This window comes from Ailuropoda melanoleuca, chromosome 13 (assembly GCF_002007445.2).
Source record: "Ailuropoda melanoleuca isolate Jingjing chromosome 13, ASM200744v2, whole genome shotgun sequence".
In the NCBI taxonomy this organism is placed as follows: Eukaryota; Metazoa; Chordata; class Mammalia; order Carnivora; family Ursidae; genus Ailuropoda; species Ailuropoda melanoleuca.
Window position 1 is genome coordinate 6925022 of NC_048230.1, and position 27856 is coordinate 6952877.

At 36.8% G+C, this 27856-nt stretch overlaps 1 protein-coding gene across 11 annotated transcripts; it reads left to right on the forward strand.

Annotated features, from left to right (window-relative positions):
- The first annotated feature begins 458 nt into the window (after positions 1 to 458).
- ZNF207 (zinc finger protein 207) lies at positions 459 to 27856 on the forward strand. 11 transcript variants are annotated; one of them, XR_004619944.1, is made up of 14 exons: positions 459 to 654; positions 2285 to 2411; positions 7100 to 7238; positions 9099 to 9269; positions 9496 to 9571; positions 10076 to 10123; positions 11200 to 11270; positions 13628 to 13785; positions 14650 to 14742; positions 15752 to 15994; positions 16586 to 16745; positions 16880 to 17063; positions 17281 to 17363; positions 20154 to 27856. XR_004619944.1 is itself a non-coding variant. In XM_019804911.2 (13 exons), the coding sequence occupies exons 1-12, from the start codon at positions 614 to 616 to the stop codon at positions 17038 to 17040; spliced, it is 1488 nt and encodes a 495-aa protein (XP_019660470.1). In that variant the 5' UTR covers positions 459 to 613; the 3' UTR covers positions 17041 to 17063; positions 20154 to 27856. The 11 variants fall into 11 exon arrangements, 8 of the variants coding, with proteins under 8 accessions (XP_019660470.1, XP_019660423.1, XP_011229278.1 ...); XR_004619945.1 differs by lacking the exon at positions 17281 to 17363 and having other exon boundaries at positions 20154 to 20208; positions 24056 to 26568; XR_004619946.1 differs by lacking the exon at positions 17281 to 17363 and having other exon boundaries at positions 20154 to 20208; positions 24059 to 26568.

A 27856-nucleotide genomic window follows, 5' to 3' on the forward strand; every position in this document is an offset into this window, starting at 1 on the left:
GACCTCCAAGACCCTTGTTGGTCTCCCCTCCGGAGGTCTGCAGCACCTTGTATTTGCCCCAGCACCGCGCCAACCACACTGCCTTGTTTACTCATCTGTCACCAATCTGTGAATTACAAGGCAGAGACTGCCACTTTTTTAACTTTAGCCTGTAATAAGCAAATGCCCAACACTTACTACAGAAAGGATTAATCCGGGCAATGAAACAAAATTCAAAGTTGGGCGTTCATTATTTTTTTTTTTTTTCCCCTTCAATTAGCCAGAGTCTCGGCATACTTCGGTAGCCCGCTCCCTTACAAAGGAAACCGGAGGGATTAGCAACCACAACCAATGGGGGCCGGGACAGCTTAAACGGACAAAATGGCGGCTGCACCACAGCGGCCACAGTCTCCACCCACTCAGGGAGGAGGCCTGCATGTGACCCTTCCCTGCCTGGCACCGCCTCCGGCCGCAGTGGCTGACGGGAGCAGAGCGGCGAACGAGGGCGTCGGCCATTTTGTGTCTGTTTCCTGTGGGCCGCGGTGGTGGCCGTTGGGTTGGAAGAGTGAAAGATTTTTGCCTCCTTTTTCCTGCTTGTTTTTTCCCCCTTTTATTTTGTCGGTAGAGCGCAGTTATGGGTCGCAAGAAGAAGAAGCAGCTGAAGCCGTGGTGCTGATATCCTTTATCGCTTTGAAGTCGAGGCCGAGCGGGGGCGCCGGGTGGTGGTGGCTGGGACTGGGAGGCCTTGCTCTGGCCTGGGGCAGAGCGTGTCTGAGATCTAGGCCTCGAGGTGGGCGGCTTGGTGGCCGGGGCCGGATTTGGGAATGCTTTGCAGAAAATGAATTCCCTAGGGAGAGAGGCTCTGGCAGTTGGGGGTCGGGGGACTCCGTGACTCAGGAGGTTCTTGCTTTGGTACGAGCGTTGACCCAACCGCTGGGAGGCGGCTTGGACCCCTCCACCAAGGACAGTGTCCCCTAAGGATATTCTGCCGCACTCCGTTGTTTTGGTGACGATTCAACAAAGGGACTTTCTTCGAGTATAATACGCTGATTGAGTCTATGGAGGATTAGGGGAGAGCTTCCGGAGTCTGTCACCCACTTTTTCCGTTTTATTGTAAATTCGGTGGTTTAGTAAAGGCTTGTGTTAGTCAATCCTGGTTTCGAAACCCCCCCTTTTTTTGGCCGGGGTTGGGAGAGAACTAGCTTCCGCGTCTCACCCGCTGGCGCCTTAATCTTCAAGAAGCGTTCTCTTAGAGGGTGGAGTTTCTTGTGTCTATTACCTGGCTTTGTAAGAGAAAAAAAAAAAAAACTGCTTATCGCTTGCTAAAACGTGGCGTCTTTTTAATGTTTTCCGGAAGCGCCAGTACACTTCTCGTTAAAATTGGTTTTACTTATTGTCTTGTACTTAAAAACGGTTTGTTAGAGAATTGCATTTATTTACATGCTAGTTGAAAAACGGTCACTAAATTTTTAAATGTGCTTTTAGGATAATCTGACGACTGAGATAAAAATTGTTTTATTAATGATGTGTGAGTTTAAATACATTCCATGGCAACATAAATTTGTAAGGAGTTGCAAAGAACTTTATGGACTGTTTCTATGAATACGTTCTTATGAGCTTATTTTTGGGTCTAAATAATATAAATACTCTCAAATTCTAGATATTAGGTAGATTTTTAGTATTTTGAAATTTTTTGTTTTCTGTTTAATGAATTCTGTTTTGAAATTCAGCCTTTATATAAACTTGGGGATATTTTTTTCTTTAAGATTTATTTTACAGCGCACGCAGGGGGAGCGGCAGGCGGAGGGAGAGAATCAGACTCCCCACTGAGTAAGGAGCCCAGTGTGGGCTCCCAGGACCCTGAGATCATGACCTGAGCAAAAGGCACACGCTTAACTGACTGAGCCACCCAGGCGCCCCAAACTTGGAATCTTTTAACATTGAACTGTCCAGTCTACAGTGTGCATTTTAAATTGTTGAAATATTGAACAGAAAAGTTAGTTTCACTTAAATCTTTGTTAAATGCAGGGATTTGACAAAACTGTATTGCTGATTTCTGAGATGTGTTCATTTAGAGGTGGTGAAGAGAGAGTATGGGTTTCCAGGAAACTTAAGAGAGTCGAATTACGTGGCAAGATAATTCCGAATTGTATAGTAAATATCAGAAGCAAAGTTTGTATAAATTATATTTTTGGTTTTAACTGTTGTCATATTTTAATGTTCTTCCTCCTGTTCTCTTATATGACAAATTTTTTAAATAAGCAGTGTCATTATTATGCTGGTTTTGTACCTTAACGTTGATCAGGTATTGTAATAGAGATTTTGACGATGAGAAGATTCTTATACAACACCAAAAAGCAAAACATTTTAAATGCCACATATGTCATAAGAAGTTGTACACAGGACCTGGCTTAGCTATTCATTGCATGCAGGTAAGGATTTTTTTTTTTTCTGTATTTAATTTATACCCCCTTGTTTGGAAAACATGAAAAAAAATTTTGAATTTCTCTTTGGCAGCTGTAGGGTTTTGTTTATTGGAAAAGATCAGATGTGGTCAGTCAGCTTTAAAAAAAAACCTGTTTTTAGCCATTAAGAAGATAATTGATTTTTTTAATGTTTGAAGAAAATTTATGTTGATAATGTTTATTTTTGAATTATTGATAGTATTTTTTATCCTAGGTTAGATTGCTGACAATTAAGTTGAGGTCCCAAAGTATCTTCTCTGTACTTGGGTTAGAGAACAAGGATCAGTGATTTAAATTTTGTGGTCAGTCTGACCAGTTCTAATCCCATGAGAATTAATACATGTAGCTACCATTACTGCCATTGAAGGATTTGTTATAATCTGTTGCCTGGGAATAGGCTTCTGTTATTCCATGGACCTCTTTTGGCGTGGTAACGTTTCATTTGATAATTTTTGGGTTTCTTGAGTTTTTTCACTACTAGGTAGGGAGAGCTTTGCAATTTATATTTTTAAAGATCTAGTAAGTACCTTTGTGTCTTATTCAATGTTATCTCTTCTACTTTTGCCAATCCTAGAGCTGCCTGAGTTTTTGCCTAATTGGACCCTAGAGAGATGACAGATGAGCAAATCCCTATTCATTGGAAACTACTGTTGGTAGGAGGCAGGGAGGTAAATTAAAATAAGATGTTGTTTCCCCGAGTTTAAAAATAAGTTTATAAAAGAAAAGTTTATATAGATCCTTTTCACTCCAATTATATAACTATAACAATAATTTAATATCCATTCAAAAATATTTTAGATCCTGCTACATGCTAGACCCCACAGTTTTCCATTGTGGCAATCACTAGTTACATGTGGCTACTTAAAAGAAGCTTAGGGGCTCCTGGTGGCTCAGTTAAGCACCTGCCTTCGCTCAGGTTAGGATCCCAGGGTCCTGGAATTCAGCCCTGCATCAGGCTCCCTGCTCCGTGGGGAGCCCGCTGCTCCTTCTGCCCCTTCTTTGTGCTTTCTCGCTCACTCTGAAATAGTTTTTTTTTTTTAAAAAAAGCTTAATTTAAAAATTAAAAATTTAATATGTCAGTCACTTTATAATCACATTTCCAGTGCTCATTCACATGTAGCTATTGGATGACTATTGTATTGGGTAGTTTAGTAGATATAGAATATTACTGTTTATCGCAAAAAGTTCCTAGGAGAGGGTATTGTGCTAGACAGTGTTTTAGGCACTAAGTATATAGCTGCGAAGAAAAAGTCACCATTGTGGAGTTTAGATTCATATGGTGGAAGAAAATAAACTAAATAGTTTGGTGATAAGTGATAGAGAAAACTAAAACTAGGTAGGGGGCATAGAGAGGGCCACAAGATAGGAAAGGCCTGAATGAGAAACTGACATCTGAACAAAGAGATCTGAAAGGAAGTGGGAGCTTCTAGGGAACAACAAATGAAAGACGCTCATATATTGAAGCATTCTCCTATATTGAAGGAAAAAGGAAAGGGTAGCAATGTGCTTTGTATGGGAAGGCTTACTTACTGTAGGCCATTTTCTTTAATTCTGAATGACTTCGGAGGTTTGAGTAGAGGAGCATGCTCTGTTGCATTTTTTTTTTTTTAAATCATTGTCCTGGCTGTAGGCTTGAGATTAGACAGGCTGCAAAGTGCAGTGAGAACACTTAGGATGAATAGAGTATTCCAGGCAAGAGGTGATGGTGACAGAGACCAGAAATTGCTGGTGGATTAGATGCAGAGTATAATAAAGTGAGGAGTTACAGATGATTTGAAGGTTTTTGGTCTGAGGAGTGTGAGAAATGAGTTACCATATACTGAAATGTAGAAAGCTGCGGGAAGAATAGGCTTAGAGGTGAGGATATCAGGATTGTGTTATGTTAATTTTGAGTATGGGTATTTAATTTTGAGAAGGTCTATTGAATATCCAGAGGGAGATGTCCTATAAGCAGTTGTGTTTACAAGCCTGGAGTTCAGAGAGGTGGGAGCTGGAAGGATACCGTGTAAGGATGGCTATTTTAATTCATTATACTAGATGTCCTTTCTTAGGAAGTAGAATATAGATGAAAAAGGGGTGCAAGGACTCCACCTTAGGCCACTCCCAACATTTAAAGTTTGGAAGATTAAAATAAACCATTCAAGGACATTGAAAAGGTAGGGAATCCAAGAGAATAGTGCCCTGGAAACGAATGAAAGGTTTCAAGGAGTGAGTTATTTAACTGAGTCAAATGCTGGTGGTAGGTCAAGAAAGAAGAGCACTGAGATTGGATTAATCTAAGTGGAGGTTGGTCACTTGCCAAGAGTGATTTCGTAGAATGAGGATGAAAGCCTGATTGGAGTGCTCTCAAGAGAAAATAAGGAAGTAGAGGCCCTCTTTAAAGAAGTTGCACTATAGAGAGTACCAGAGAAATGGAATAGAACTAGAAAGTTTTTCAGTAACATCTTTTTGACTTAAGTGCTTCTGTTTTTGTAGTCCTAGTGTAGTTTTCACAGCAACCTGTGAGATAGGCATGGCAGTTAAATCAGATACATCCTCCAATTTTATAGATGATACTAGGACATGAATATTTTAGATGGTTCACATCAGTTCTTCTATCTTTTCAGCGAAGACCATACCAACTCTTAGGCAAGATCGTAAGAAATCTAATTCTGGCTGGGGTATTGTGAGGTGGTTTGGTAAATCATGTTACTTTTCTTCCCAGCAGCTTTTGATATGTTTATTCTTGGCCTTAGCATTTAGAAATACAACAAAGACTAGTTAATGTGTATGTAAATACGATTTTATTTCTTTGGAAAACATGAATTACTTCGTCTCCATTTGTCAAGAATAGTAACATTCCAGAAAACTTAGAAAACTGGGTGATTAAGGGGCTCCTGGGATGGCTCAGTTGTTAGGCATCTGCCTTCTGGCTCAGGAGGCTCAGGGCGTGATCTCGGAGACCTGGAATCGAGCCCCACATCAGGCCCCTCCGCTGGGAGCCGCCTTCTTCCTCTCCCACTCTCCCTGCCTGTGTTTCCTCTCTCACTGGCTGTCTCTCTCTCTGTGTCAAATAAATAAAAATAAAATTAAAAAAAAAAGGTGATTAAGTCACTTGTTGAGTAGCTTTATTCATGGATCTTTTAATCATAATAAGGAACAGTGGTTAAAAATTAATAAAAAATTACAGCAGTTTTTTATTTTGATTTGCATGTCGCTGTTTAAAATCTTTGAGATATATATCTAAGAAGAAAATACTTAGCTTCGGGGCGCCTGGGTGGCACAGCGGTTGAGCGTCTGCCTGCGGCTCAGGGCGTGATCCCGGCGAGCCCCACATCAGGCTCCTCCACTATGAGCCTGCTTCTTCCTCTCCCACTCCCCCTGCTTGTGTTCCCTCTCTCGCTGGCTGTCTCTATCTCTGTCAAATAAATAAATAAAATCTTTAAAAAAAGAAAATACTTAGCTTCCTTTAATTACCTTTCTGTTCTTACATGAAAGTGTTTTGGGAGGAAAGACAAATTGAGTATTGGACAAATATGTCCAAGTCATTACTAACCTCTAAATCAGTGGTTCTCAAGTTAAAGCATGCCTCAGAATCACTTCGAGGGCTTGTTAAAGCACAGATTGCTAGCCTTACCCAAGTGTTTCTGATGGGGTGGGGGTATGCTGAGAATTTGCATTTCTAATAAGCTTTCAGGTGATGCTGATAGTACAGGCGAAATACCAAGATATTTTTTAGCCTAAGTTAGTGCAAGTTGCTGAAGAAACCAAGACTGACAGGAATTTTACTGTATTGACGAAAGAGACATATTTGTTCTAGCAAAAACCATACAGGGAAAAAAAAACCCTATAGATTTCCAGTGTTTTATAGTAGAACTTCCTTCTCTTTGTGATCTACCAAATAAATTTAGGGTAATGACAGGATCACTGCTGTGTAGTAAGTGCCTCGGCTAATCATTAGTTATGGGGAACGCTAATTGTAAAAGTCACTTTTATAGTTTGTGGTAACCACAGGCTTGTCTCAAGATCCATTCTTGGAAATTTTAATTCTTAATATAATGAGACTGCTTCATAAGCTTTATTTAAGTCAGACTTGAAACTTCTCTGATTTGAGTGGGTTTGCTTGTTCATTGCTGATACTTCAAGCAAGATTATATAGTAAACTTGAATTAATGTTTATTGAGCCCTTATCATGTGTTAGACATCCTACCAAGTGCTTTTTATATTCGTTATTTTTTTTTAAAGATTTTATTTATTTATTTGATAGAGAGAGAGACAGCCAGTGAGAGAGGGAACACAAGCAGGGGGAAGCCTGATGTGGGGCTCGATCCCATAACGCCGGGATCACGCCCGGGGCTCGATCCCATAACGCCGGGATCACGCCCTGAGCCGAAGGCAGACGCTTAACCACTGTGCCACCCAGGCGCCCCTCATTATATTTTTTTTAATCCTAAAAATGTGTTAGGTACTATTGGTGGAGTAATCTTAAATCAAGTGATTTGCCTAATCCACATACCTAGTTAGTAAGCCACAGAACTGAGGATTGAATTCAGATAGTCTCACTATAGAACCAATTATTCTTAACCATTATACTAAGTGTTTTCTAAGTAATTTCAAATTACTCTTAAAGGACTTTATGAGACATTTTATCTAATGGAAGTTTGTTTTAATGTTAGGTGCATAAAGAGACAATAGATGCTGTACCAAATGCAATACCTGGGAGAACAGATATAGAATTGGAAATATATGGTATGGAAGGTATTCCAGAAAAAGACATGGATGAAAGAAGACGACTTCTTGAACAGAAAACGCAAGGTAAATATTAAGATCTATTCTTTTTTTTTTTTTTTTAAAGATTTTATTTATTTATTTGACAGAGATAGAGACAGCCAGCGAGAGAGGGAACACAAGCAGGGGGAGTGGGAGAGGAAGAAGCAGGCTCATAGTGGAGGAGCCTGATGTGGGGCTCGATCCCATAACGCCGGGATCACGCCCTGAGCGGAAGGCAGACGCTCAACCACTGTGCCACCCAGGCGCCCCTAGATCTAATCTTTTTCTTAAAACAGCTTCACTGATGAGAGTATTATAATACTTTTGATGTATAAATTTAATAGTGGGTGTTAGATTTATTCAAAATTCCAATTTTGAGTTTTGTTTTTTATGTCTTAAATGTTTGAAGTTGTATATTTGATTTGTATATATGTAATACCACAGGGATCATTCCAAACACTAATTATTATGTTTTTATTCCTAACTGAATTCTGAGTGGGATTAGCAGGTGTTGAGGTTTTTGAAAATGAAGGTCGCTTGTTTTGATTTGTATAATCATTAATAGTAAAAAAAAATTTTTTAGCGCTGTTATTTGACTCGGAATTTGCAATCACTATCCAGGTGGTAGAAGTTATTAATCGCCTATGAAATTTTTTTCTCTTTTACTATTTTATTTATTGTGAGAGCATGTTGGGGGGGGAGCAGAGGAAAAGAGAGAGACTCAAGCAGACTCTGCGCTGAGCCGCAGCTCGATCTCACAACTCTGAAATCATGACCTGAGCTGAAACCAAGAGTTGGATGCTTAACCAACTTAGCAACCCAGGCGCCCCTTTATTTTATTTTATGTCTTTAAGGTTTAGATTTTTTTTTTAATGGGAGGGAGCGAGCGAACTTGGGGAGGGACAGAGGGAGAGAGAATCTCAAGCAGACTCTGCACTGAGAGGGGAGCCTAGACTTGGGGCTCAATCCTAGGACCTAAGGATCATGACCCAAGTTGAAATCAAGAGTCAGACACTCAACTGACTGAGCCACCACGCAGGCGCCCCATGAAATTTTTTTTTTTTTTTAAAGTAAGCTCTACACCCAGTGTGGAGCCTGAACTCAAGACCCCCAGATCTAGAGTCACATGCTCTACCAACTGAGCCAGCCTGGCGCCCTGAAACTTTTGTTTTGAAAAGCGTTGCAGAGAGGTCAGACCTCTTTGTCATAGTTTACCTTTTGCGATGGAATAGAAAGCTGTTTTTTAAAATAGAACTAACTTAGGAAAATTATTTTTACCTGTCATAGAATAGGAAAAGTGTGTTAACCTTCTTGCTTAAGGTAGATTGAAAAGACATTTGAAGAGTAAAAAGAACAGTGTTGACCTTTTTTTTTTTTTGTAAGAAAAATCTCATGTACTGAAGTAATATTATTATTATTATTTTTGATTTTTTTTTAAGATTTTGCATATGGGGCCCCTGAGTGGCTCAGTCGTTAAGCGTCTGCCTCCGGCTCAGGGCCTGATCCTGGGGTCCTGGGATCAAGCCCCGCATCGGGCTCCCTGCTCCACTGGGAGCCTGCTTCTTCCTCTCCCACTCCCCCTGCTTGTGTTCTGTCTCTCGAGGCTAGCTGTCTCTCTCTGTCAGATAAATAAATAAAATCTTAAAAAAAAAAAAGATTTTATTTATTTATTTGAGAGCAAGCAGGAGGGGCAGAGGGAGAGGGAGAAGCAGACTCCGTGCTGATCAGGGAGCCCTATGTGGGACTCAGTCCCAGGAACATGGGATCAGGACCAGAGCCAAAGGCAGATCTTAACCGACTGAGCCACCCAGGTGCCCTAAAATAATTTTTTTAAATGTTGAATGTCAGGCTTGCTCAGTTTTCTTTTTTACTTTATGGGAAAAAACTAATTAAAACTTTTTTTAGCAGAAAGTCAAAAAAAGAAGCAACAAGATGATTCTGATGAATATGATGATGATGACTCTGCAGCTTCAACTTCATTTCAGCCACAGCCTGTGCAGCCTCAACAAGGGTATATCCCCCCAATGGCACAGCCAGGATTGCCACCCGTTCCAGGAGCACCAGGGATGCCTCCAGGTATCACATAAGGTTTCTGTTTTTTAATTTTTTTTTATTATGTTAGTCACCATACAGTACATCCCTGGTTGTTGATGTAAAGTTTGATGATTCGTTAGTTGCGTACATAAGGTTTCTTAAAATTTAACATTTTAAGAACTTTATTGATATGGTGTAGAAGTATTAAAATCTTTCTCTTACCCCGTTAATATTTGTGGGTTTTTTTTGTTGAAATTCTTATTTATAGGCATACCTCCATTAATGCCAGGTGTTCCTCCTCTGATGCCAGGAATGCCACCAGTTATGCCAGGCATGCCACCTGGGTAAGAGAACTTTTAATTGACTTGTGGGCTTGTGCCTAGTAATGATCTTTTTCAACTTGGGTGTTATATGAATTTTTAAATGTTACTTTGCCTTTTTTTTTTTTCTTCTTAAAGGTATGGGCTCCATAAATATTAAACTTGTCTAATAAAGGGGTCTACCAATAAGTTAAAGGAATATAAATTTGCCTCTGAAGAGATTTTTGGGTTTTAGGATGTCTGTAGGCAGCCATCTGCTTCAATTGCATCTAATGTAATTAAAGTAGTTGGTTGTAGATTTGTGTTTGTGAGATTCAGAACTGTCCAATACACCTTTGTAGTTGTGAGAAGAAGCAAACTCTGTAAATGATTTTATTTGTCAAATCATCAAGAACTAAAATGAATATGAGGTGCTTGTGCCTATCACTTTTACTTAAATATTGTTGGATGTGAGAGGTATACAATACACTTTCCCACTGTATTTTGAAAATCACAGTTAGATTTTGATTTTGTCATACATTTTCACAGATTGCATCATCAGAGAAAATACACCCAGTCATTTTGCGGTGAAAACATGTAAGCATCTCATTCATAATGTAATTCAGGAGATATAATCATAATGTCATTTTTTTGTGTGTTTAAATGGTATCTATTCAATTGACTTCAGAAATTTTCTAACCTTCCTCACTAAAATTTCTAAAATGTGCAAGCTGGTTGACACAGGTTTTTTAATGGAGGGAAATAAAACATCTGTGAGGAAATTGTAATAGACCCATATAAATAATGCATTTTCTAAATGCAGCTTTTTTCCCCCAAACTGCTAAAGTAATGGAATTTAGTTAAAAGGGTTGCTATTTAAGAAAGAACAGATATTTTGCCAAAATTACATGCTTTATTATTGCAGAAGGTAATTCAGTTTTCTTATAACGAAATCTGTATATAGAAGTTTATCTTTTGATAAAGTCCTCAAGAATTCACGAACTTATAACTGTTTTAAGTGAATTGGACACTGATATTTGAAGGTGAGCTCTTTTAGGGGAAGGAAAATAAATATGGGTTATGTTTTTAAGTCATGGTTTAGTGTTAGGTAGCTGTTATAAATAGAAATTAGGCAATTGTGTGAGTTTACTTTTGACTCTCTTTAATTTTGGTGGTAGGTTTTTGGTTTTTGTTTTTTTGTAACCCTCCAAAAAAATCTTTACTCCACAGTGTACATTCAGTATTTTCTTTTGAGAAATCTGATGACTCTGAAATAGTTTCTGTCTTTTATTTACATTATGTGTGGAAATTTTCAAATGAGACAAAAGGTGATTTTGATTTCCATTTACACATATTTTAGAAGAGGCCTCTTGTATATATTGAGGGTATAATTGTTTTTAGTGACTTTAAATGTATGAAAATATTTTGTCAACAAAGACTGATTTTTTCCCCCCTTATTTTACTGGTAAACTCAAGAGTTTGCTGGTTTATAGAGGGTTTATTTTGATAGAATTGTTTTAGTGTTGTGTGTTCTTTCAGCTTGATTGATTTCAATATTAGGGGTCAAATTCAAGTCTTTTTTATCTGTTGTTTCAGGCGTTAGCCAAAATATTTTCTAATGGTTTATACTGTTAATTAACTTGGTTTGTTTCTCGAACTTTGCTTTCTAATAGAATGATGCCAATGGGTGGAATGATGCCACCTGGACCAGGAATACCACCTCTGATGCCTGGTATGCCGCCAGGTATGAAACATTAGATAATTTCCTTTTTAATATGACTAGCATGCTTTATTCTTACCTATTTTGGACAATAGGCTTATGGATTTTAGTGCAGTTGTAATTTATAATTTCCATAGGTTGCTGAGTTCTTTTTTAAATTACTTGGAGAAGTGTTGGAATGGACCGTGGGGTTTTTTGAGTTTTAAAATAGATGATAAACAGGTTTCAAAGCAGTCAAAATGAGTCACAGAACCTATGCACCAAAGGTCATATACCTAAGAGGGGTTGTATTTGTGGGTTTGTTGTTGTTTTGAAGATTTTATTTATTCATTTGAGAGAGGGAGCATAAGCAGAGGGAGAGGGGGAAAGCAGCTCCCTGCCAAGCAGGGAGCCCGACGCGGGGCTTGATCCCAGGACGCTGGGATCATGACCTGAGCCCAAGGCAGATGCTTAACCAACTGAGCCACCCAGGCACCCCGAGGGGTTGTATTTGTTAGGAATATTTTATTTTATTTTAAAGATTTTATTTATTTGACGGAGATAGAGACAGCAAGCGAGAGGGGAACACAAGCAGGGGGAGTGGGAGAGGAAGAAGCAGGCTTCCAGCGGAGAAGCCTGATGTGGGGCTCGATCCCAGAACGCCAGGATCACGCCCTGAGCCGAAGGCAGACGCTCAACAACTGAGCCACCTAGGCGCCCCTGTTAGGAATATTTTAGATGAGTAATGGAGACTCTTTTGGTAAGTAATGGAGAAACCCGTCAAACCATATTTTAAAACGTAGGCATTTATTGTCTCAACAAAAAGAAAAGTGGTAGCTTCAGTGGCTGGTGATATCAAGCACCCATGTGTTTTTAAATTTTCTTCTTTGCTAACCTTAGCTTTTCTCCCTCAGACACATCATTCAGTTGTTACAAAATAATTCAGGCAAGGAAGGGTGTCAACAGCAAAGTGTTGGTTTTTTTCATTAGGGAGCAAAGTATCTCTGAGAAGCTTCCTAGCCTCCTAATGCCTAGGTCTAATGTACCCTCTAGCTGCAAGGGAGTCTATTAAAAAAACCCTGTCTTGACTTTGTAGTCTATAATGTGGGGAATGGAATTTGGTTAGCCAAGTAGGTGTGCCATAGAGGCCTTCATGAGGCTCTCAGTTGGTTTCCTTTTTTATATGTAATTCTAGCAAGTTTGGTTTGCACTTCATAGCAGATTTTAGAAGTGCTCAAGTTACAGTTGATGTAAAAGGAACAGGAAAAATAAGGCAGCAGCAAAATTTGGATCATTGCCAGTGCAACCATTAATTTATAGGCAGTAGCTCCACATATGTTAAGTTCTGAGATAATTTTAGGCAAAGTAATGTTGAGGAGGTTTGAAGAATGCACTAGTGATGGGTTTTAGGAAAATTTATTTGAAGTGCTTGAAGGAGGGGCACCTGGCTGGCTCAGTCAGTAGAGCATGCAACCCTTTATCTCAGGTTTTAAGTTTGAGCCCCATGTTGGGTGTAGGGTTGACTTAAGAAAAATACAGTCTTTAAAGTGTTTACAGGAATAACTTAGTTTTCTGGAAAAACTTTTATGGGTATATGACCTATCAAAGTTTTTATAGTAATTTGGATTAGATTTCAGAGAGCATCCAGCTGTTGGATGATTGCAGTAATTCTCTACATGTTTCAAAAAGTTTGCCAAATCAGTAATATTAGTAAGCTTAATTGCTACTTTCCCAATATATAGAATCTCTAGTGGTATCTTTCACTTCCCAAAATTCTGAAAACACATACACAAAGGAATAGAAAGGTTGCAGCAAGATTGTTCCAATGAGCAAATGCCTGAGTTATTTGGACTTCATTGAATTGAACAGTTCATCAGTAACTTTGTTGTATAGAAGCATTTTTTTATTTTTATTTTTTCAGTTTTTATTTTTCAAAATTTTATTTATTTATTAGAGAGTGTGCACAAGCAGTTGGGAAGGGCGGAGGGAGGGAGAGAGCAGACACCCTGGTGAGCAGAGAGCCTGACCCAGGGCTGGATCCCAGGACCCTGAGATAGGACCTGACCTGAAGGCAGGCGCTTAACCGACTGAGCCACCCAGACTCCTCCTTTATTTTATTTTATTCATTTCTTTTTTTCTTTCTTATTTATTTATTTTTGAGGAGAGCACGTGGGGGAGTGCAGAGGTAGAGGGAGGGAGAGAATCTCAAGCAGTCTTCCACACCCAGCATGGCGCCTGATGGGGGACTTGATCCCATAGTCTGAACAGAAATATAGAGTCAGAGGCCCAAGCGACTGAGCCACATTTTCAATATGGTATATTTTTAACAGAGTTTTGGGGGAAATTTTTTCTGAACTAAATGTTTCAGCACCCCCCATGCTCCCAACATTTCTTTTCTATAGGTATGCCCCCTCCTGTTCCCCGTCCTGGAATTCCTCCAATGACTCAAGCACAGGCTGTTTCAGCGCCAGGCATTCTTAATAGACCACCTGCACCGACAGCAACAGTTCCTGCTCCACAGCCTCCGGTTACTAAGCCTCTTTTCCCCAGTGCTGGACAGGTAAGGTGAAATTCCTGAAAAGGAGCGCACTTATAATTAAAGGTAAATTGTAGTTGTTTGTACAAATCCTTGAAATTGTCATAGGTTAATTTTTTGTTTACAATCTTTTTAATATAATTTATTAAATACAAAGAAGTGTCTTGTTCTTTTCCATGTTTGCACATATTGACTAGAGCCAGATAGTGTAGTATGTTATTTTTTTCATAGCTGTGAACTCTGGTTATTCTTAGCTTTAGTTAGATGTGAAAGTTTAATTTCTGGGGACTTAAATACATGATAATGTTTAGAGGTCCTCTTTCACCTCTTGAACTGTGAGTGGAATGAAACCAGAGTCAAAGGTGAAAATCCTAAGACCTTAGCAAATCATTTGTTGGATCTTTAATCTAGAACAGTGACAAACAACAATACTACACTTTTGCAGGAAGGACATCATTTGACCTAGTTAGACTTAATCTTTCCTACTGAACTTGTCTTTTTTCAGAACTCAGAACCAAAGATGTATAGTATGTATATAATGGTTGTTACTTTTTCTTTTTTTTCCCCAGACAGTAGTAATACATCTTTATTCTCAATTGAAGGTATCATTTTTGAAAAATCACAGTGCAAATACACATCCAGTTTTAGAAAAGAAACTGGTTAACTAGGTTTATTGGTGTAGATTTAAAAAATTTTTTTGAGGCTCATACTGTCACTTTGTTTATTGTAAATGCATTAACTGCCTGCCTCTTAAATAAATCAGATTTGATTGCACTATATTTTGCATTTATAAAAATGCAATCTATACTTAAAAAAAGTCTACCACATGGCTTATTTTCACCCATTTGTTTGGAGACTTTTCATTGTTTCCTTTCTTTTATGCTACAGATGGGGACACCTGTAACAAGCTCAAGTACAGCTTCATCCAATTCAGAAAGTCTGTCTGCATCTTCTAAAGCTCTGTTTCCTAGCACAGCACAAGTACGCAGGAAGTTGCAGTTTAAAATTGTTAAAATGGCTTTATAAATTTAACCCTTTGGACCCTACTTTAAAACTAAATCTTTTCCCAAAAAATATACTATGTTTAATTTTTTTTTAAAGTTAATGGTATAAAAATCAATGATATTTGAAAATTTGAACTCATACTAATAGAAAAATATGTACCCCAAACTTCTATGGTTCTAAAGGGTTAAAAGCATGTAAGCAGTAAATGCATTATAGTGGCCAATGGTTAGCCTGATGCATGATTAAGCTTTTTTGATTTATGCTGTTTAATCTAATGCATCACATACAATGTAAGGAAATTTAGTATTCTGCATTTGGTTCTAAAGTTGGCCTAGTGTTATGTTTCATATATTTGGTGTTATGAAGAGTAACACATTTATTACTGGTAATTTTACCCTTTAAAGATCCTACTGAGCCCTTTTGTCCATGGTAATCATCTAGCCGCTGTTAATTGGGAGGACACTGTATTATCTATATGAAGATATCTCTGAAGGGACATCTTTAATGTGTCACCACTGATACTATTTATGCTATGCTTAGTAACTAAAATTTATTCAGACATTCGTATTTTGTAATTTCTAACTTTTTTTTTTGAGGTGCTTGGTAGATTGATTAAACAACTAATTTAGAATAGTAAAAGTAGCACATGCTGTTCCAATACAGTGTAATTCATCAGTCTGAAATAAATACAAAGCTTTGTAAAGCGAGTAGATTTTGGTGAGAAGGTAGATAACATCTTAGAAGTTATATATGCAGTCCTGTTTCCACTGCTGAGTTTTGGATGTGACTTTGACCCAGCATCTTTTGATATTCTTATGTACCACCTAGATTTTTTTGTGGTGTTTTAGTTAGTTAACTTTGTTTTAATTTCATTTAAAATTTGGTCCTTTATTGAATGTTAGTATCTCATTTTTAAGTTAATTATAATAGATAACATTCAGTTTTGGGTTTTGAAGTTTCCTTAATGAAAGATTGTGTTTTCCAGGCCCAGGCAGCTGTCCAAGGACCTGTTGGTACAGATTTCAAGCCCTTAAATAGTACCCCTGCAACAACTACAGAACCCCCAAAGCCTACATTCCCTGCTTACACACAGTCTACAGCTTCAACCACTAGTACAACAAATAGCACTGCAGCTAAACCAGCGGCTTCAATAACCAGTAAGCCTGCTACACTTACGACAACCAGTGCAACCAGTAAGTTGATCCACCCAGATGAGGATATATCACTGGTAAGTTTTTTACAGGTTTTTACTAACATAGTCTGAATACCATTGTAACTTTTCCTCTTAAAATATTAATTTGTACACAAGTGGTCTTATAATCTGATCTAATGCTGTGTGGTTTTTTATCATTCTGATTTTTAAGAACCACAAAGTAGAGTGAATATTGTGTCTTTTGATCTTAAACACACTCTTTCCCCTACTCAGACCATTTTTAAAAGAAGACTATAAGTTGGGTTCTTAACTCTCAAAAATCATTTTGGTTACACATAAATTTGTAAACGATAAAACAAGTGTGAGGTAGAATATACAGATCCTTTGAAGCTTATTTACTTTCTTCATTAGACACTTTCTTGCTGAGCCAGTATATAACTCCTGGAAGTTATTAGCCATCTTTCAAATATAAAAATAGGTGAGGTTTTCTCAAGGCATTGAGATTTTAAGCAGTTGGATTGGTTTGTGGAGCAAAAATAATGATTGGGAAGTTAAGGGTACATTTTTTAAAAGTTACTGTATAAGATTTTGGATATTTGTCTTTTATGCTTAATGACACGCTCTCTGCATTCAGATGTTTAACATTGTGTTCATTTTTATTCATAGGAAGAGAGAAGGGCACAGTTACCTAAATATCAGCGTAATCTTCCTCGACCAGGACAGGCTCCCATTGGTAATCCACCAGTTGGACCTATTGGAGGTATGATGCCACCACAGCCAGGCATCCCACAGCAACAAGGAATGAGACCCCCAATGCCGCCTCACGGTATTTCTTTTTGTGTTTATTGTATTTAGTGGATTTTCTGAGTATACACATAAATTTATGTTCAAAATACATTGCATTTAAAAATATAACACACCAACTCAATCTATTTTTTGTGTTTTAAATGTGTTTTTTAGGTCAGTATGGTGGTCATCATCAAGGCATGCCAGGTTACCTTCCTGGTGCTATGCCGCCGTATGGGCAGGGACCGCCAATGGTGCCCCCTTACCAAGGTGGGCCTCCTCGACCTCCGATGGGAATGAGACCTCCTGTAATGTCGCAAGGTGGCCGTTACTGATCTTACTTCATCCAATCTAATAGGTTTGGAGATTAAACCTTTTCTCAACTTGTGCTGTTTATATAGCCAAGCTTCCGTCAATAAGGCTTCATTGTGACTTTAACAAACATTATCTTCCCACATACCAGGAACTATTGGACATTTATTTTACATGGGAAAAATTATTTGGAATAATAAAGCAGGAACTTTTCCTGAAGTTGCAATTTATACTGTATGGCTTCTTTTTCATGTTTCACCTAGGTTTTTAGAAGTGAAGTATAGTAAATTTGGTTCGTTATATTGTGAAGGCGCTGGAATTACATGAACATACCACCTTAATAAAGGCAAGTTCTGTAAGCTTACATTGCTATTTGTAAAGTTATGCCTTCACAGCATTTCATATGCTGTTGGACTTCATGTCCCCAACCTAGCTTGGTGAGGGCTGTAACTGTTTCCGAGACCTGTACATTGGAAGTCTGAATGTATAACAATATTTAATGTATTTAGAGTTCCTCATGTTGCAGGGTTTAAGAAATCTGACCCACCAAGGTCATGTGACTTTTCTGTACTGTTAAACTTCATTGTAATAAAATGAGAGAAAAACTTATGCCTTTTTATTCATAACCCAGTTGTGGACCACTGCCTGAAAGGTTTGTACAGATGCATGCCACAGTAGATGTCCACATAATAAAATTCATAGTTACCAATACAGTTTTGATATATCATTGGATTCTGTCTTTGAATTGTAGGTTGTTCCTTAGCTGCATGTTTTAAACTGGACAATATATATAGAATTGTGTGTTAGTGCTTAAGTTCACAGAAAAACTTAGATACATATGAGTCATTACATAGTGGGTATGAAATCTTTATATTGTGTCACCTTTCCACACCCTTGATGTCACTACGTGTTAGATATGTTAGATAGCCTAGCTATTTAAAATGTAAACCTTAGTATGCCCTCTTTCCTGCTAAAGAAGTTTAGAGTCTAGTGCCAGACCCATTCATTTCCTTCTGATTATTTTTGAGACTGCAGTACCACGTGGACCTCAGAAGCTTTTCAGGTGCAGACTTCTAGAAGCTTAGGTGCATGCAGTAATAGCTTTTTGCTGTTCATGGATTGGAATCTTTTCTAAGTATAATGCCAAAATAATCTAAATGTGCCTCTGTTGGGATGGTTAACAGATGGCTTTAAAATTTTTAAATTTTATTATGTCCTTAGAAAATTACATTATTTCTTTGATTTAAGATGGCTACTTTCTGTTATTATAAAGCCTAAATGGCTTTCCTGTTAACCTTTTCATTCTTGGAAATTTGAATGTGACTGTGTCCTGTGAAGAAGTTTTCTGTAGAGGTGACACTGCTATTAGTATCTTGTGTTGCAAGTCTCCTACAATAATAGCTCTTGTTGAACTTTTTTGGCATCCATTTGTTTTAATCTTTATTTTCGTAAGGTACTTTTATGATTATTTAAGTTTCAAATGACCTGTACAGAGCATAATTATTATATAATGAAGTCAAGTTTTTTCAAAGTTAAGGCTTGTAAGAAAATGGTGATAATTTTTTATAACCTACATGTGAAGGTGTAGATACGACATGAAATCTGAGTTGTTGTCTTTGAAAAAAAGTTTTAACCTTGTAGGAAAATACTGAAAACTTAATCATCATAAAAGAGTCTATATTTAAATGACAAGTAAAAATCATTTATTTTAAACGAAACATACAAATATTTACAGAGCTGGGTGCTGTTTTAAATCAGACATTTGCTCCAGTGAAATGTTTTATATCTTTTCTTGTACCATTGAGGTTCAAAAAATTCCATAGCTTGAAAAGGCAACATCTGTCTGTGTATCACCAAGAATGCGTTTCCTTCTGCCAGCAGCTAATAAGCCCCATACCGCTACCCTTTCCTTCACCAAACACCTGCCTACTAAGTAGTTTTGGAATTAATATACGCTTAGATTTGGCAGCACATTTATTAGACTGCCAAAGAAGAGCCTGTGTTGAAAATCTAAGGTAAAAATGGCATGATTAAATTTAGAGTGATTAAATAGGAAATGTTTTCCCAAATCTGTTGTCTTTCAACATTTCACGTACAGGCTTATCAGCAAAATACAAATGGGTTAGTAATGTTTCAGAACTTACGCAAAGTTTTATTCACATTTAATGCAAAGATAACTGATATTTTGTATCAAAGTTTGTTGCTTTCTGAAGTCTGAGGGGAGAAAATACTACTTTTAAATAAGTTGTAGAATTTTAATTTTAATTAAAAGTAATCCAAAGTGTTATGCATGACACTTAAGCACACCGTCTCCCGCGTTGTGTTAGGTATATGGCTCAGGTGGTGCCCATTTGGTATATTTAAAGTGTAATTTGTGCATGCATCAGCATAATTTAAGCTTCTAGAAAATACCTTTTACCTAACTGCTTCTGGGGTCCATAGTGTAGTTAAGTCATGAGTGGAACAAATCATGTTGAAATAATTAACTCTAACTTATGCTTCCTTAAAATAATAGATGGAGTTGAGTTGAAATAAACTTCCATTTGCCCTCACAGAAGACATCTTTAGGACTTGTTATATTCAGGCAGGCATTGTGATTGCCATAATTTAGGAAGTTGTAAGATTAATGGGACTGCCAACTTTGGCTCTCCCTTACTAGTCCACTCCTATGTTACTTTTTAAAAAAAAAAAACAAAAAAGTGACTTAACGTTTTGTCTGGCACTAGTTTCTATTGTGTATAGATTTTACCTACTGTATGACAGAACAAGACCAGCAGGTGAGGATCAACTTTTGAGTGGGTGCTGGAATTATTTAATTTGATTACTTATATTTTAGTAATAATCGGACACATTTACCATTAGGAATGGGGAAAATACTCCTAGTGTACTCCTGTTCCACTGATCAAGTTACATATTGAGCTTAAACTCATCTTAATTGGACTTAGTTATTTGGGGGGAGATCCCCAACAAAAATAAGTATGGGTTCAGAGTGGAATTACAGCAGACAGTAGTTTTTTTTAAAAAGCTGCTCTTTTTTCCTTTGCTTGCTTGGTCATTGGGATTTTTTTTTTAATGCATGTCTTTTAAATTAATTGGGTAATGTTTTTCTAAAATTAAAATTTTCTTCTTCCTATAGCCCTGCCATAGGACAGGCTGAGGCTGAGTCTCAGTGTTGCCCTGTTCAGTCTGAGGCAAGTGGGATTTATTTTATTCCTTATAGGGGCTTTCACAGCTTTATGGCTGTTGGATATTTATGTCCCCAAACTTGCAGCAAGTTTGGTGAAGGCCCCTAAATTTAATTAAACTTAGGATTTTTATACTCTTTTGGCAGAGAAGGCTCTATATTAATATTCACGTTTGACTGTGGTGTTAATAAACCTAAAAAGTATTTGGTATGTGTAATTTTATGTAATTTGTGTTAATAGCCTCAGTAAAGCTGGTATTGCTATATCGATCTTTATTAGTAAATTGACAAAATTTGATGTTCTTGATTTGGAGGCATGGAATGTTTGGTTCAGATTTTCCACTTTCACTTTCAGGAAAAAGATACTGGTCATTTTCTTCTCAAACTGTTAAATTTAACTTCATGGATAAGTTTGATCATTGGAAATGCCATAGGATACTGAAATCTGCATTCTTAATCCCAAAGTTACGCATTGAACATTAAGGTTGAAGGGTCATCTGGAAATGCTTATGATTTTTAATATTTCCAAACTTCACCACATTAGAGCAAATGTTAATGTAGAGCCCTTGTGAAGAGTGGGAAGGTGGTGTGTGTGTGGTATGTATGCATATACACTACACATTTGATAAAATAAAAGGGTAATAAAAGAGTTTGGGTATTACAGACCTGTCAGTATTGGATAGGTTACTGTTTTTCAGGTAGCCAAACTGAAATTGAATTGTGGTAAACTTTGTACATTGAACTGTGGTTTTGGAACATTTTTGAGGTTCATTTTCAGCGTTACTGAAAAATATTTTATGCAGTATGCACACATGAAAAGTATGCACATTTTATTCTAACTAAAATTTGCTTTTATTTGGTGAAAAACGTGTTTATGTGTATATGTTGTGAGGAGTAAAGAAGGAAATGGAAGAGAGGCCAAAACATAAACTGGACTACTTTTGTTTCTTCCTGTGTTTAAGCCACACATCTGTTCTATACAGATTGTATATTCTTTTGAACAGTAACAACATAATAGTATAGTGTTTGGCTAACCCAGGATTGTTTTCTATGTGGTTTTAATTCTTGGAAGCATAAAGAAAAAAATATACGTTAAATGAATTCCAAATTTTCACCTGTGCATTTGGAACATATGATTTTCTCTGTAACTGAATCACGGAAAAAAGATTTTAGTGATTGAAAAAAATTTTGTCACAACAAAAGAATACGTTTATAACCTGTTCGGTAATTACATCTCTTAAGTCTCCTTAATTGGGGATGTTTTCTGTTGTATCCACCATCCCCCGGTATAGTGAAGTATTCAATAGTGAGGCTGTTTGTCCTAATTCTAATAGTGATAGTTGAAATAATTAAAATAGGCTCTTACATACTTGACTATTGGGGGTTGGAGGGATTTTCTAAGGGTGGCATAATTTGTTGAAGTTAATATCTCTGAAGTATGATTTTGAGAATTACATAACTTCAGGTGTCTATTACTTCCACTGGTAATACTTGGTAAATGAAATGTTGAAATAGCTACTTTACAGAGATAAAATTTTGTTTTGAGTAAACTGATACTTGTATTGGCTAGAGGATAGAAAGTATTTAAAATATAAAAATTATGTATGAATCAGGTACATCTTTTTAAAGAGGCAGCATTTATCTGCCTAATACTAAGTAACCTTTGTTATTCCAAAACAAAGTCGCTTTTCTCTTACTGTAACTTTTATGGAAAACTCTTCCAAAGGAGGGATTCAGTTATAAGACTATTGATTCTAAGGCAGTTTTGTAAGTAAACATTCCCCCTAGTTACACTTCTGCTTGCTGTCTCATGACTTGAATATTAGTGAAGGTTGCTCTTTTTTTTTTTTTAACCCTTTCTCAATATTTTGTTTTCTGTCATCTGAATCATTTTAATAAATGACTTTTTGTTTTTATAGCATAGAAATCCTCTTAACTTCTGTGTGATATTTCTTGGCAAAATGAGAAGCAGTTACTTTAATGATGTATGTAGTGTTATGCACATAGTGATTATTCATAATTTTGTGATTAATGTTGAATTTTCAGAACAATATCTTTAATATCTTGCTGTTAGGCATTCCCTGTTATGGGATCTAAATCAAACTAACTCGTGGGAAATGGGGGATGTGGGACTTGAGTTTGAGCTCCCCGATACTTGAAATATCTCGAACTTTTCCCCAGTGTCTTCATATTCTTACTTGGCATTTTCATTGAGAAATGATAGGCTTGAAAGTAGCATTTAAAAAAAAAAGATTAATAAAGCTCAGAATTGCTTTTTATAAGCATTGTTGTTTCTGCTCTGAGCTCTGTACATCCTTGTATAATAATTTGGCCATAAAGGGGAGAGCTTTTCATTTTCTCCCTGACTCTGGAAAAATAATAGCTTGAAACTATATTAATTTGAATTTTTAAACCATGTCTCTCTAAATCTGTTCAATTAAGCTCATGTATTCTCAGGGGAAATACCTTTATTTTACTAATAAGCAGGATGTAGAAGTCATATTAAGGCAGAAATTGAAGACTTTATTAAAGGAGCTCTTCACTGATGCTAATTTGAACTACTATTTGAAGCAAATTGAATCCTGTATTATAAGTCAAGACTGTTCATGGTTAGGTTCTTTAGGAGGCATATAATCAGCTATATTAGAATATGTTTGTGTATATGTTTTAATCTTGATCAAATTACAGAGAAGATACATGTGAGTAAACTATTTTAATGATTGATAACTTGGTCCCATCCATTAATTCTAAATGCTGTGTAAGGTTGTGTTATGGCACAGCTTCAGTAATGTGCTGTGTGTTTGGTCAGGGGTTGTGTAATGCTGTATAGAGGGGAAGGCCTTTTTTTGGAATCTCCTGGCCCTTAGGCATTCTTACTGTGTCGGTTTTTGTAAGGGGGGGGGTTGTTTTTTTGTTGCTTTTTTTAACCATCATTGTTGATAAAGAATCTGTATGCCTTCACCTTTGGTTAAATTTGAGGAGCTGGCAGTGAAATTATTGATGCCCAACTTGAATAAAAATTAAGAAAGATATTTCCCCAGTTTACTACACACAGAACAGTTTTATTTGAGAGGTGGTTATATAATGTTGTTAGGCTTAAGAACCTAAATTATAGTGAAAGGTAACAGCATTCCTGCTTCTGGTTTGCATTTGTGATTAAGGTTTCACCAAATCATTTATTATAATGTAGCTTCCTCTTTACATTTTGTTCATAAATACTTGAGCAATCAAATGAAAATAAAATTTGCAGCATCGTTTCCTTTCTCTACTAATGAAACAAGGCTGCTTAACCATCCAAGTGAGCCAAGGGAAGTTATCGAAGTTTCTGTAGGTTTGAGTTAGAACAGTATGGGGCATGTATTTATTGAGCAAAGCCTCCCTTTTAGTTACTAGTTTATTAGTGTATTTCCAGGAGAAACATTTATTTTTCAATCCATGTTTTAAATCTCTAATAAAATGAAATCGAATGTTTTGAAAATTGAATTTTAAACTATTAAAAGTTGCTTTCCTCTGAGGAGTATGTCTGCACACACTTAAATTTAGAAATTACCATGTTGAGATCCTCCCCCCATACATGCCCCCCCTTTTTTAGAGGAACCAAAATTTCCACATAATATACGTTCTGGAATACATAGTTTATTTAAAGTGAAGTGTGTCCAAGAGGTAGTGTTTTTGAGTCATTCTCATAAGGTCACTTTAAGTTTAAGAGCCAATGTAAGATAATTTTTGTAAGCCTTAGGGAAAACGTTTAAAATGTGTTAATGTCAGGTTCTGAGGAAATTTAATGCACATTGACTTTTTAAACTATGGATTGAACTCCTCAGTTTAATACAATTTGTGTTTTTGTTAACTAGCAGCAGAATTTCAGCATTTGCTACTTACTGGTAGAGAAGAAAAATCCCACAGCCCTGCCAGTACAGGTTAGTTTAATCTGTAAGTACCTGATGTTCCTATTTTTTTCAAACATACCATATAACCCACACAAGGAAGAAAGCTGTGCAGTTACTTAAATGTGAGTATAACTAATAATAGATCCATTGGACACTTTTTTAAACACTCAGTACTTGGGCCAAAGTAGCTAGGTTTGCTAACCTCAGTTGTGAGAAAGGTGTAATACTGCTCCTTTATTATCTGGTCCTGGTTGACCATAAGTAGATATGTTGTACATAAAAGGAAAAGACAGTTAAAAGTTGCAATTGGCTATATGCACTTGTTGGTTATCTGGTAACAGTGCAGGGCTTTGGGTCCAGGCTCTTTTACTTAAGCCTCTCCCATGGTGGGACTCATATTTTACCCTTTAACTTCTTACAGTATGAATCATCCCAAGAAAGTCAAGTTTCCTCACCTCTAGCAGTGATACATGGTGTGCAGTCATAAGCTAGAAAATGTTTTCATACTGCTTTTTTGTTTAATGTTTTTGGTAACTCTTGCTGTAAATAAGTACTAGTTTTATTCATCTTTTTTGTAAACTATAACCTATTTTGTTGGTGCACCACCACTGTGGGCTCATTTTACCTGAATTAAGAATAACAAAACTGACTTTTTAATATTCAAATGAAAACTGACGTGCATCAAGAAACCTAGACAGATCCTTGTGTATTCCTTTTGAGGGGCAGTGAGGGTATAATGGCTTGTAAAAGATCTGTGAAGGTTTTTATTACTGTCTGGTTCTACCAGAATTCATTGTTGTCTTCAACCATCTTTGAGACCTTTCCTTTAACCTTTGAATATTATGCTCTTATGTTGATAAACATTTTAAATACCAAGGAGAAGAAGAAAGCTTACAGTTTGGTTTGTACAAGCCTGAACCATCCTTCCATTCTGTAGCATTGACTAGGATGCATGGCTACCTCCTCTATACCCTAAATGTGGTGATGTCTAATTTGAGACAGTCCATAAAACTAGCTGATCTTATATTCTGTTACATGGGGATGGTGACTAGCCACTGAAAACAGACCATCTTAATGTTATTTTATATGAAAGTCATGCACTTAATTAAAAATCTCGATAAATCAGCTGATAATAAAATATATTTTATAAGCTATCCACTTGTTTTTAATATAAAATCACCTAAGGGCTTAAGTTTCATTGCCTTTCACAGTTTAATCTATATAAGAAATGACGTAGATACAGTGGAAATGGTTTTCCTTAAAACCATCTCTATAAAGCTGCCTTTCTGGTGAGTATTATTTTATACTTCTATGTCACAATTTTTCCTTTAAGTTTAACTGAAATGGGTTACTGATCAAAGAAGTGAGCAATTTGAATTTTTACACTCTTTAGATACTTGAATTGGAAGTGTATTTTAAAAGTTGATTATTTCACCTCCTGACATTTCCCTAATAATCCAGGATCACTGTTCTGACTTCTACTTAGACTGTAACTGAAAAACCTTTAACACGCAATTTTTTTCTTTTGGTAAGATGGAAGAAAATGTTTTTACTCAAAACTAGTGCTTTTAAAAAAATGTTTTTAGCTTAAGATTTTGTTTTTAGCTGACAACCAAAAGTTTTGTCTTAATGCTTTTGGTCCCTGCACTGCACAGGTGTAAAATTTAAATATCAGAATTTGTCTCTTCTCCATGAAGCTGCTGTTGCAGTGATTCGTGAGCAATTAAAGCTGAGGGTAGGCTTGAAGAAGGACTTGCCTGAAATGCTCCTGCAGACTAGTGCTTATAGGATTCTCTATGAATGAGGCTTGAAAATTTCAAGTGTATCTTTAAATCTTTTAACCTTGCATGGAACACTTGGGTTAGAAATACTGGTTTCTGGGACTGTGTATACCAGTGGAAATTAGCCTCTGGGTATATTTCTAATTACTTTATGCCTTGTTTAGTACTTTCCTTCAGAGTGACACATGGGGTTTTTTTTTCTCTCTCTAGTCTTTAGCCACATCCTAGCTGATGTCAGTGTAAGCTAAGGATGTTTTCACATTGTATGTCTTGCTGTAAGGTTTGTAAGCCGACAGTGAACAGGAAGCTGCTCCTAATGCTTTTCAGTATGGGAATGATAGTCTTCTAAAATCTGAACATTGATATTTTGAGTATGTGATAATGGTGATGTATTCTTCTAGATAAGCACTAAACAAAGTATGGACCCTCAATTTATGTCTTTAAGATTTAAAATGAAGTAAATTTCTAAGGAACTCTGTCCTTTCCTAGCAAGGATAAGCAGACATTGAAAGTGTGGTAAGTATGTAACTCTAAATGCATGTAATAGTGGTGAGAGTAAGTAGCCAAATTGCCATAGTTTAAAATAACGTTTAGACATGAACAAGAATTCTTGAATCTCCTTTGGGACTTAATGTATGTGTGTCTAGCATTTTTACAAATTTGTGTGCACAATGATTAAATTGAAATGTACCTTAACTCCTTTGTCTGGTTTGTTTTCTTTTAATTTTGTATGGTGCTTTAAACACTAATTGTATTTCAAGCTTTTTTCAGGGTAGAAATAAGTGGCTGATAAAGAAAATACCTTCAAGAAGAATTATTTAAAACCCAATGATAACTTTTCAGCTTTTTTAAAGCCTTCTGTTTTTCAGCTCCAGTTAAAACACAGTAGACAGCTGATCAGAAATGGGAGGCTGGGGGAAACCAACCTTGTGCTCTTTCTGGAATATTGTAGGAATCATTGTCTAATAGTAAAATGTTGTGAAGCTGGTTTTTGATTTTCACAGAAGCAGTGCTTTTTAAATTAAGAGAAAAGGTGATGAAATTTGGAATCTCCACTGTTCTTCCTGGGATGTTGTATTTAATAATAAGAGTAAATGGAACTTCAAGTGAAGACATTTAATTGCTACACCAGGGAAGGTGATTTATTTCTGAGTAGTATGTCCATTTCCTTCCTAACTAGGACAGCATTATTTTGTGAAGCAGTTCAAGATCCCAAAGGGTTGTAGGAAAGAGGGGGCCCTTCTCAGTTCAGTTTACAGGCTTCATGCTATCATTGTACTGGCAGGGAGGGGAATGGAAAAGCAAGTTACATCTGAATGAACAGGCAAGGGAGAATAAAGGACTAGTCCCTTTGTATGGTTAAATGATCTAGCTAAACAAAAAAATTTGGCTAAGCGTAAATTCTCTTGCGGGGCACCTGGGTGGCTCAGTTGGTTAAGTGTTGTCTGACTCTTGATTTCTGTTCAGGTCATGATCTCAGGGTTGTGAGAACAAGCCCCGCATCTGGCTCCACACTAGGCATGGAGCCTGCTTAAGATTTACACTCTCTCCCTCCCCCCCGCATTAAATAAAATTTTCTTGCACAATAATGTATCATGGGAAGCTAATGCAAAAGAAAAATGAAGTGGATGACCACAATTACGCCGTTTACCAGTGTTGAATTTTAGTCGGTTCTTGGGGTTTGGGGGAAGAGCTGTTCCTTAGTGTATAGCCGTACACTGAGACTAAAACTCCCAAAGGCACTAAGTTTTTTTTGTTTCTCTTTGAGGTAGTCTGGGAGTGTTTGCTAGACTTCAAGAAAGCTAAAACTACCATTTGAGAAATGGTGTTTTATTTTCATAGCTGAAGCAGTTTTCATCTAAAAGTTGAAGGATTTTTGCTTCTGCATTATTAAAAGTAAGCCTCTTTGTTCCCTGTTTATGGTTAACCATTAATATTTGAGCGCCTGTTATATACAAAGATGAATAAAATCATTTATTATTTA